Below are 11,645 nucleotides of genomic sequence, written 5' to 3' on the forward strand. Positions count from 1 at the left end.
AGTTGATTTGGTGTCGTAAATTTTTTAAAGGATTTCAAAATCAGACGGTACCTCCATGTCAGACGGAGTTTTTTAGTTTTACATTTCCAAAAATTGTTAATACTCTGTTAATTAGCAGAAAACCAAGAAAATTATGAAACTGGGTAGTTTCAGCTTCACGTTTTACTTAATTGAAATCTTAATTAAAAAGGAAATCTCGATCATTTGAACTTTCAAATGTAGACGACCAAAATCCAAAAATTTTGTGAGCGCGGCACTACTGCTGGAAAAAAGTCATGACTGTCAAATCAAATTTGACAATTTTTCTAACCATGTTTGTCATAGTTTCTTGATGATTTTTTGTGATACAATTCTCAGTGCGATTGTGCAATATATAGATTAATATTCATTTATTGTAAATAAAACACACAGATTCAGGATGTGGAAGGGCCTCAGATTGACACAGACTCAATTATCGAAAATACATTTCAAGGGACACAAACTGCAGGCGATCGGTGTTCCAGCTTTAGATACAGTATTAAACCAATGGTACGAGTTTTGTAAGAAGCCGCCTAAAGGTTTTGAAAAGTATTTCCAGCCTGGCACCAGTCAGAAACAGCAGAAACTACCAGAGAAGGATGGCGCGCCTGCGCCGTCTAAAAGCTCGCCTGCGGCTTCCAAGCCGTCGTCCTCCGCAGACAAATGGAACATGAACATGTTTTCAAACACAGGGGGCGGGAGAGGAGGCGGCGGCCGCGGCGGGTACGAGGGCCAGGACAGGGAGAAATGGATGATGTTCGGCGCGATGGGAGTGGTGACCCTTCTAGCCTCTATCGCCTACTTCGAACTAAGATATAGAGAAATAAGCTGGCGAGACTTCGTTAATTTATATCTAAATAAGGGAGCAGTAGAAAAACTTGAGGTTATCAATAAGAAATGGGTGCGTGTTAAGCTACAACCTGGATCAGCATTAGAAAGCAAAGTGATTTGGTTCGCCATTGGAAGTGTCGATTCTTTTGAAAGGAACCTGGAGAATGCACAAATAGAGATGAGTATTGACCCTCCTAACTTTATTCCTGTTATTTATAAAACTGAGGTGGAAGCGTCCAGTTTGACTGGCATGCTCCCCACTCTGTTAATCATAGGATTTTTGATATACATGATGAGAAGATCAGCAGATATGATGGGCCGTGGTGGCCGGAAAGGCGGTGGGCTGTTTGGTGGTGTGATGGAGTCAACAGCCAAGTTAATAAACCCCACAGACATTGGAGTTAAATTCCAAGATGTGGCTGGTTGTGAGGAGGCTAAAATTGAGATTATGGAATTTGTAAACTTCCTAAAGAATCCTCAGCAGTACATTGATTTGGGAGCCAAAATCCCTAAGGGAGCTCTCCTGACTGGCCCCCCTGGTACTGGAAAGACTTTGTTAGCCAAAGCCACAGCAGGAGAGGCCAATGTACCCTTCATTACTGTGTCAGGATCAGAGTTTTTGGAAATGTTTGTAGGTGTCGGTCCATCTAGAGTGAGAGACATGTTCTCAATGGCCCGCAAACATGCCCCTTGCATTTTGTTCATAGATGAAATCGATGCTGTTGGTAGAAAACGTGGTGGACGTAGTTTTGGTGGGCATTCTGAGCAGGAAAATACATTGAACCAGCTTCTAGTTGAAATGGATGGTTTCAACACAACAACCAATGTTGTGGTTCTAGCTGCAACCAACAGAGTTGATATCTTGGACAAAGCTCTGTTACGTCCTGGCAGATTTGACAGACAGATCTTCGTTCCCGCTCCGGATATCAAGGGCAGAGCTTCCATTTTCAAAGTGCATTTGTCACCACTTAAAACTTCCTTGAATAAAGATAATCTAGCACGTAAAATGGCTGCATTAACTCCAGGTAAATAATTATTTAGTTTACAGATTTAAAAAAAAATACAGCAAGCAGAAATAAAATGTTGCTTAAGTTGATTAAAAGGTAAAGATCATCAAGTCCATCTTGTACTAGTAAATTAACAACAAGCTTATCTTTCCCATTTATTTCTAATTAATTTTCTCTTTCAAAATTCTTCTTCAATCAATTTTATCTCTCACTCAAAACCAGGTTGCGTTGGAATGGTTAATGCAACAAAATAATTAACTTTCAAAATGCCAATGTTTCAGGTTTCACTGGTGCAGACATTGCCAACGTGTGCAACGAGGCGGCGCTCATCGCAGCCCGAGAGCTGGCGCTCGACATCACCATGAAGAACTTCGAGCAGGCCATCGAGCGAGTCGTGGCCGGCATGGAGAAGAAGTCCAACGTCTTACAGCCCGACGAGCGCAAGATCGTCGCCTACCACGAGGCCGGACACGCGGTCGCCGGCTGGTTCCTCCAGCACGCCGACCCCCTCCTCAAAGTGTCCATCATCCCCCGCGGAAAAGGCCTCGGATACGCCCAGTACCTACCCAAGGAACAGTATCTCTACAGCAAGGAGCAGCTGTTCGACAGAATGTGCATGACCCTCGGCGGCAGGGTCAGCGAGGAAATCTTCTTCGGAAGAATCACGACCGGCGCGCAGGACGACTTGAAGAAGATCACCCAGAGCGCCTACGCACAAATCGTCCATTACGGTATGAACACGAAGGTCGGTAACGTCTCCTTTGAGATGCCCCAGCCCGGTGAAATGGTCGTCGACAAACCGTACTCGGAGAAAACCGCCGAGCTCATCGACTCGGAAGTCAGAGATCTAATCGGCACAGCGCACAGGTTTACCACAGAACTGCTGACGAAGCACAAAGACAATATTGAAAAGGTCGCCCAGAGGCTGTTGAAGCAGGAGATTTTGAGTCGGGAGGACATGATCGAGCTGCTGGGCCCGAGGCCGTTCCCTGAGAAGAGTACTTACGAGGAGTTCGTCGAAGGCACCGGGTCCCTTGAAGAGGACACGACGCTGCCCGAAGGCCTGAAGGATTGGAACAAAGAGAAGAACCCGACGACGCCGCCGCCCGCCAGCATACCCACCGGAGCCGAGCCCAGTAAATAAGCCCATACTTGTAGATTGTTGAGTTTTTAGTCAGTTTTATGTGAAATATATTTTAATTATTACCTTTAAGACTTAAAGGGATTTTGTTGTTTTAGTGATGTGAGCGACACGAAATAGATTTGTTTTTGAACGGATACTGGATTTTCTTAGTTGCGCCGAAAATGCGGCCGATGTAATATAATCAGAAGCAACAAACAGTAATGTAATTAAACTGTAATTAATACATATTAACAGAAGGCTGCTTGCATTTCTAGTTGCAATTAACGACTACTTGTGACTACTACTGCGTTTGTTTTGTAAAATAAATAAATTCCAGTTACTTCATGTGTTTTGTATTTATTACGTAGTTCCATACCCCTTGGCCGAACCGAACTAAGGTCTACTACCGTATCATAAAATCACCCTTAGTTTTTTAATGCAGGTCAATAATTTTGGATAAAGGTAGTGTATAGAGAGGAATCTAACAATTTAGGTGCTAATCGATGGTCATCGACAGTTAGCTAGCAAGCGACATCTAGTGGCGGCCTAGAAGTTCGCATAATCAGTCGACTAAAATAAGTAAGTATCGACAAATATACGTAAAATTATAAACGAATTAGTTATTATGAAATTAAGCACAAGCAAAATATACATGCCTAAGGCCTCAGCCTCGAACTTAGCGGGCAGCGGGGCGGGAGCGGCGGCGGCGCTGGAGCGGGGCGGGCAACGCAGACCCGTTCTCGAAACAAGCGGGCAGCTCGCGCGGCGCTTTAGCGGCGAAGTGTTGTGTTCGGGGTTGTGTTGTCGAGATATTTGTTTTTATTCGCAAACGAAATGTCTGAACAACGGCGACAATTTTATTTCGATTCAAATTTATTCCTAACGCTCGATTTATTGTGGGCAAAAGAAGGAGTGCGCTGCCCGCTCGTTGCCCGCTCCCTCGCCGCTGCCCGCTCGTTGCCCGCTCCGGCGCCGCTGCCGCGCCGCTGTTTTCGAGAACCGGTCTATTTGATTTTACGCATAAGATCCTGCCGCTCCCGCGCCGCCGCCGCCGCCGCCCCGCTTCCCGCTAAGTTCGAGGCTGAGGCCTAAGTCTTATCACAAACAATAATTTAACTATTCAAGTACTGATTAAAAATACCGAGTTGTAAGTCAGTAACGCCTGAATCGTGTTTGCTAAACCGATTTTGATAAGTATAACTTTAAAACCAATATAAAATGGCTCTGTAACGTGAATAATATTTAATGCAGCAAGCATGGATCTTGTTCAGAAATATAGCGCAGTGGCCGGAGAAAGTTTTGTCACACCTCGCCTGACCACTCCGAAATGCGTAGGGACGAAGCGTCTCGCATGAGTGGCCAGTAGGTATTTAAACCTATGTTATTGGCTTTAATAAGTCACTCTTGTTTACAATTAAATGTAATTCTAGTACCTAATACTTAACGATACAATTACTATTTAAATTATCATTCGCTCCGTCATCACTTTCTCACGAGTAAGTAATACGAGTCATGTTCGTGCACGAAAATCAATGCCGTACGTGTACTTACTAGGTATTTTGTGTGTAAGCAATAATCGATATAACCAAGACTACGGTGTCAGCGAAATCCTGTAAAGGATTCCTGGAATGAATTTTCTGTTGATAACGAATAAAATAAGTAAGGAGCTTACTTGCTCAGTGGAACTGCTAAGCTAAGTTGGTAGAGTCTAGAATACAAGGTGTAGATAAGAAGTACCTACATGGACATTGAAATGAAATACATACTTACATACCTAAGTACCTAATGCCTAAAAACTTGCGACTCTATCAACTGATAGAGTTGCAAAATCTACTGCATTTTGCATACTTTACAATAACACTAAGCTCCACATGCATGGTGTTTAAAAAAACTGTCCGATTCATTTTCATCGGGTCACAACAGGACGTCCACTGTTATCCCAACTAATATTATAAATGCGAAAGTAACTCTGTCTGTCTGTCTGTTACGCTTTCCCGCTTAAACCTCGCAACCGATTTTGATGAAATTTGGCATAGAGATAGTTTGAGTCCCGGGAAAGAACATAGGATAGTTTTTATCCCGGTTTTTGAAACAGGGACGCGCGCGATAAAGTTTTTCTGTGACAGACAAAATTCCACGCGGGCGAAGCCGCGGGCGGAAAGCTAGTAACATAATAGGCTTTCCCTCAATGATTTCCATAGTGGCCGGTTGGTATCTGCTTATATCCAGCGCCTTTCTTCGCCACCTTTGGGTTGGGGGTAGACGTCCTAATGTCCTCTTCGCGCATTCCGTAGGTAACGTGACCCCTCTACTTACTACTCTCTCCTGCGATCCGAAAGACGCGATTATGAGTCTTAATTTAGAACCTTTTTTTTATATCCACAATGAGGAAGATCTTGGCCTGTATCTCACCTGATGGTAAGTGAGCTTCACCCGGAATCCTCAACCACGGAGAATCGCTGGCTATCTTGCCTCTAACTGCCGGAACACAATAATGCTGTCAACATTGTTGTTATGGCGACAGACTAAGGTAAGATGGTGGTAGCTAGCCAGGCGGACTTAGAACAAGCCCTACCACCAACCAAACCAAACGAAAAATCTGCCCCCACTAGGAATCGAACCCGGGACCTCTGCGTCTGAAGCAAAGAATATATGGTCAGGTGGTCTTACCACTAGACCACATGAGGCGGTAGGTACCTCTATAGCCTTCGCCTGCTTAGTTCATATTGAATGCTATGACATTTTTAATAACGCCGAAATATTGGTCGCTCGCTCCCCTCGCTCAGCTGCCTCACAGTTGTCCTATACTTAGTAGGTAGGGTAGGTAGTACGATCGTTAGTCGCCACCTGCAAGCGCGAGTATTCATACATTTATGTCAGTTACTCGAAACCAAGTTAGACCGGTAAATATTTTGAGTACTAAGTTTGAAATGATAAGAATATAAACCAACAACAATAGTTGCTCTACACAAAATATTGGCAGTAAGCTAGGTAGCAGTAAGTAGGTACTTACTTAGAACTTAGATATCCAAAGCTTTTGCTCTAGCGCATGTATACCGCCATGGCAAACACGTGACTGTGACAGGTGTTTGTATTCCACCCTATAGCTTCATGATCCCACCCACGTGGCATCACAAAATATTAGTAATAATACGTGGCATAGGGATGTGCCCTCAACTAAGCCCTCTTCTAATGTTAGTAAGGTATACGCAAGTGCTTCTTTTGCGGGCTTCTTGCTAAAGAAATATGAAAGGGTGTACTTAGTAAAGAAAAGTAATAGATTCAATGGGACTATTCCGCTTTTAGCATTACAAAAGCCCCATTACCCCATAAGCTAACAATTGCACGCCACGTGGCATTATGAATACATAAGTTCTAGTAAAACTTGTCCCTCTTGCCACCTGTTTTGGGATAACAGCCACAAGTGGTTGAACTGCTTTAATATTAGGTTATTAAATGAAAAGGTGCCATTTTTGCATTTCAAATGAATGATTCAGTGAACCTCTATTCCATTCTATTCTCTAGCTAGTGTGTGACAGACTACAGAGGATGTGCACATTATGACCTATCTTGTATTTTCGAAACTGAAATAAAAATATAAATTCATTATTCAAAATCGTATTTATTTTAATTTTGTTATAACAGCTAACGTAATTGACCTTATGTATGTGGATTTTCTGCGGACCAAAAAATTGGCACCCTACCTAAAATATATAACAATTTATTTAATTTAATCTTACAGTAAAGGAGTTAAATGATTACCACAATTTCGAGTACCAATATATTTAATTGGCCACTGGCTGAAATCAAAAAATTTACATTTTCTTCCCTCCAAGTTAGTCGATTGCGAGGGGCGCGCGGCCTCGCGACCGCTCTCGTCTCCGCCGTCCAAAGGACTTCAGGCGCTATCCCCAACAAATAAAGACTTATATTAAACAACTGTTAATTTATGATTTTGCGTTAAAAGCCATACAAACGAAGAACTATAACTACCCCCCACGCGCCCTGCGGAGACCGGAGAGATCGCGACGCTGCGACAGCCCTATACATAAAAATTGAAGGAAGAACTTCAACAAAAAAAAACAGGGTTATATTAAAATTATAATATGAAAATATTCAAATATCGACCGAAAATACATCCGGCCCTTCTGTTTATTTAAATATGCACTACATTTAACTTTATACATCACCAATTTCTTAAGTAAATTCAGTTTTTGTACAATATAAAAAGAATCTTACAATATTATTCTCTATGTTTACTCGCGAGTAGTGTATAACACGCCCGCGGATCTTGATCTAACCGAGCGAACGACAAATAAGAAGAATCGTAACAAAACATCTAAAATTATGGTAATTACGGTAATCATACAGGCGACTACGCTACTCATGTTCAACATTTTATGTCAATATTCAATATCATTATCTACGCTTAACCTAGCCTACGACAGTGTAACGTAAACGGCGAAAACGTCTCATTCGTTTCATTCATTCAACAACTAAACGGTCAACAAGAGCGCGGCCCCGCGGCGGGGCGGCATCCATCAATGGCGCTCGGGCTTCGGCTTGCGGCCGCGGCGTCGCGCGACCGGGCCCGCGCGCTTGGCCAGGCAGCCCGCGCAGAACCAGTCCTCCGTCGCGCCCGGCTCCTCCGTGATGCCCACGCACACCCAGTGGTACCAGCCGTCGCAGCCGTCGCAGCCGATCATCGGCGAGCCGTTGTCGGGCCGCCCGCACGCGGGGCACACCCACACCTTGTTGCCCTGCTCGTCCACGTAGTACGGCGTCGGCAGCGGGCCGTCCGGCGCCGGCGCCTCCGCCTCGTCCTCCGCCTTCAGCGGCTTGAACAGGATGCGCTTGTACTTGGAGGCCGACGGCGGGCGGTTGCGGCGCGGCGGCGAGGCGGCGGGCGGCGGCGACGCGTCCTCGGGCTCGTGGTTGGGCGCGGGCTTGGGCTTGGGCGGGCGCGTGACCAGCGCCGAGATCTGCGCCAGCTCGGGCGAGCGGCTGTGCGAGCGCTCGCGCGGCGGACTGGCGGTTTCCTCGCGCTTGACCACGGGCTTGATGTTGAGCTTGTACACGTCGGGCGAGCTGGGCGGCATGGGCGAGCTGGAGTCGGACGAGGCGAGCTTGAGCGTGAGCTTGGGCACGAGCCCGTCGCCCGCGCGCTCCTTCTTTTTATCTCTTTTCTCCTTTTTGATCTTCTCCTTCACCTCCTGCTTCAGCTTCTTGTCTTTGCTCTTGTCTTTCTTGTCCTTTTTCTTTTTTATTTTGATGCCGTCCCGGTCCTTTTTATCTTTTTTGTGGGATTTGTCCTTCTTCCTCTCGGGGTCGGCGCTTTCGGGCGCGAGCTCGACCGGCTTTATATCGGGCTCAGGTGGCGGCGGCGCGGGCTGCGGCGTGGGCAGGCGCGGACGCGGCGGCTCGCGCGGCGGCTCCGTCTTGGGCGGGTTCAGCTCTATCGTGATGTCCGGCTGGACGGGAGGCATTTTGTATATCGCCTTGTGGTCTTTGCTCGACTTGGACTTGTGTTTCTGCAGAATGTTCGGAATGGTCGGAGATTTGTGCTTGTCGTGGCGCTCCTTGTCGCGCGACATGGGCGACTTGTGCAGCCCCCGGTCGTCGTCGTTGTCGACGGGGATCACCTCGAGGCTCGGCCGACGGAGCATCTGAGGTATTTTCATCGATCTCGACGTGTGGGGGAAGTTGCCCATGTTCATCAGAGGGTTGGACAGCCCGGACGCGTGGAGGAAACTCGGCCCCGGTATCAGCCCCGGGCCCGCTGCGCCGAGCGCGAACGGATTCGTGAGCAGGTTCGGGTTCGGCAGGCCTCTTAACGCAGGGTTATTGGCGAGACCCGCGAGGAATTCCCCGCCCGGTATGAGTCCCGGATTCGGTATTAACCCGGGACCGGGCATGAGACCTCTCCCGGGCGTCAAGCCGTGGAAGAACGGGAATCCCGGCGGCATCTGCGGCACCTTCGCGTCGTTCTTCCGATTTTTCGGCGATTTCGTGCTCAGTTTCATCGATTGCCTCTCAGCCTGCGCCATTTCGAACGCCAGTGCCTGTTGCTGTTTCTTCAACAGTTTCGCCTCCAATTTGGCGGCTTTATCTTTTTTATCTTTATGTTTTTTCTCCTTCTTTATTTTTGGACTAACACTAGCTACATCTTTGGGATATGGTACTTGCAAAGACTTATTAACCGATATACTCGGCCGCGGCTCCGCGTGGGGAGCGGGCCTGGATTGTTGTGTTGTATGCGTGTCCATGGAATCATCGTCGATACTTATAACTTCATTAGTTCTTAAATCCATCACTTTAGAATAATCTAGTGCACTATTATCATTATTATTAACAACGGGTTCTTCATGTTTCACTCTGACGTTTTCGTGGGCGTGCCTTTCGACTGAATTCACATGAGTCGAGTTCTGCAACCTTGAGATCAAACTATCAGACTGCAACTTATCAGAAACAACCTCTGGAGCGTTTTTATCTTCTTTTGATTTGTTCGATATTCTTTTAAATATATTAACTTTTGATCTGTCCGGTTGAGAAGCCAGTTTTTCCTCCTCATCGATGACCTCTTTCTTAATTTCTACATCCGGTATGAGGGAGTTCGTGGAAGACTGTTTATGTACAGGTATGGAATTCGCAACCAGCGGTGATTTGTGGATTGGAATTTTCCTCGGAACCGGAATGGAGTCCTCCGTGGGAACGGGATGCTTGGGGGCGACGGATGGCTGCGGCGGCAGGTCGGGAGGCTCCTGCTTGATGACGGGCTTGGGTTCCGGGACCGGCACGTGCGGCGGCGGCGGCCGGGGCGGCGGCGCGGGCGGGCGCGGCGCCGCGCTCACGTGGTTGTGTGTGGGCTGCGCGTGCACGTCCTTACTCTTATGCGGCACGGGATATCCCGGGGGATACTTACTCAATTTACTACTATCCTTAGATTTACTACTCTCACCTTTATGACTCTTATCTTTTCTTTTACTCTTCATAATTTTACCATTCAATAATTTATTTTTCTTAGATTTCTTATCACTTTTGTCTAACATTGGTACTTTCATAGGATTAGAATGATGTGAGTTCGCTTTGTGTTTGTCGTAATGTTTTTCTGATACGACTGTTGGGGGTCGGGCTTCCGGCAGCTTCCCCTCTCTGGCGGGGGACAGGAAGCCCGACATGGTCATCATTACACTACTGATCTCTCTGGTCCGCTCCTCCTCATCCAGACGTAACCTCGGCCTTTTGCTGTTTGGCAGTGAAACGGGATCGATTGGTCTCTTGAATATGTCTTTAGGTTTCTCTGGACTGTCCGTGACAGATATCTCTGGGCTTGTGCATGTGGCGTTACTGTCACCGTTGTCAAGGCCGTTTTGTCGGATCTCCACAGTGCCAGCCACCGCCGGTGTGTCCCGTTCCTTCTCAGGATACATGGGAGGGAGATGCTCATGCACATGCATTGGCCTTGTGACGACTTCATGGCTGCCGGGTTTGAGAAAGTTCAAGTTTGAGTCCTTGGGTTTTGGGAACTTTTCCACACCCACCGGGGCCGGAACGGGCGGCACACACCTTGTGTACTCTACTAGCTCGGGCAACTGCACGTGTAGGTCACGAAATACTAATCCTAAGTCATGTAAATTTGGTTCAGTCCTATTAAATTGTTCGGCGTATCTGCTAGCCTGAGTGCCAAGTGACCTAATATACTTTTCCAGCACATGCACCAAAATGTCCAGTGGCGTTGAGTTTATACCGTTCCATCCTATAGTTTGGCATATTTGCGCAACATTCCTCCGTAGTATATCTCGGGCGAACGCCTCTGACATTATGACACCAACAAACTTATCTGGAACAAACGAAATTCAAACAATTACAACTAAACAATACCACAAAATGAACTGAAAAGACCTGCTTCAGCACATTGACCGCGTTTAGCGAGGACCAACGTCACGTTACAAACTATAGCATAGCTGAAACAGTGAATCTCATGATTTTCATACTTGCAAGTGTCTAGTGGTGCAGAGACGTGACTGCGAACAGGTGGAAACCTAAAGCTTGGAACGCACATGTATGCTTCACTACAGTCTTTGAAAGTCACAGATAATTTATACAAACAGAAAATTAAGTTACAATGCAAAATAATGAAGTGTTTACGTAAAAACTTCTCAGCATTCTAAAAACACAGTGCCCCGTGCGCCATGATTGCATTTTGGATTGTCAATGTTCAATGCTGCCAGATTAAAATAAAAAAAATGGCGGTTGTTAATGGGTGCATTCACATTACCCGTTATTATTATACCGTTAAACACCATTTCTAAATAACCAATAACGTTACGTATGTTTCGATATTATAAAACCGGAAATCCAGTGCATGTTTTTCCCTACACAATAAACAAAAACATGTCAACATTCAACAAAATTTCTTAAAAAAATGTCAGTCGAACACGCGCGGAAATTTACGCTGGAGACCCCGCTTAATCATAAAAATAATAATTAAACTAATATAGGGTGAGTCACGTAGCCACGTCCGCTATTGTACAATAATTATGTAGGTATACCACGTTGTATTTGTAAGATATAAATATTTTTTGTTTGGTTTTGCGATAGGTATGTAAAAAAAAATCCAACATCATCAAAAAAGAAGAAGAAGAAGATGTTTCATGTAATTCTTC

General features: G+C 45.8%; 2 protein-coding genes across 2 annotated transcripts; one reads left to right on the forward strand and one right to left on the reverse strand.

Annotated features, from left to right (window-relative positions):
- The first annotated feature begins 261 nt into the window (after positions 1-261).
- Afg3l2 (AFG3 like matrix AAA peptidase subunit 2) lies at positions 262-3,319 on the forward strand. The gene is made up of 2 exons (XM_028302058.1): positions 262-1,874; positions 2,138-3,319. Exons 1-2 carry the CDS (start codon positions 419-421, stop codon positions 2,998-3,000), a joined length of 2,319 nt encoding a protein of 772 aa, XP_028157859.1. The 5' UTR covers positions 262-418; the 3' UTR covers positions 3,001-3,319.
- A 3,404-nt stretch (positions 3,320-6,723) lies between these two features.
- Positions 6,724-11,205, reverse strand: Taf3 (TBP-associated factor 3). The gene is made up of 2 exons (XM_028301999.1): positions 10,974-11,205; positions 6,724-10,819 (listed from the first exon to the last, which is right to left on the reverse strand). The coding sequence occupies exon 2, from the start codon at positions 10,797-10,799 to the stop codon at positions 7,521-7,523; it is 3,279 nt and encodes a 1,092-aa protein (XP_028157800.1). The 5' UTR covers positions 10,800-10,819; positions 10,974-11,205; the 3' UTR covers positions 6,724-7,520.
- Between the last annotated feature and the right edge of the window lie 440 nt (positions 11,206-11,645).

The sequence above is a fragment of the Ostrinia furnacalis genome, unplaced genomic scaffold (assembly GCF_004193835.3).
Source record: "Ostrinia furnacalis isolate ACB-3 unplaced genomic scaffold, ASM419383v2 OfSCF0077, whole genome shotgun sequence".
NCBI classification, from domain to species: domain Eukaryota; kingdom Metazoa; phylum Arthropoda; class Insecta; order Lepidoptera; family Crambidae; genus Ostrinia; species Ostrinia furnacalis.

What these genes read in the sequence shown, in the direction of transcription:
- Taf3 (XM_028301999.1), bottom strand. Translation starts at nt 10,799, where the DNA reads ATGTCAGAGGCGTTCGCCCGAGATATACTACGGAGGAATGTTGCGCAA.
- Afg3l2 (XM_028302058.1), top strand. Translation starts at nt 419, where the DNA reads ATGTGGAAGGGCCTCAGATTGACACAGACTCAATTATCGAAAATACAT. An exon ending in AATGGCTGCATTAACTCCAG is followed by an intron (nt 1,875 to 2,137) that starts GTAAATAATTAT and finishes CCAATGTTTCAG; the next exon opens with GTTTCACTGGTGCAGACATT.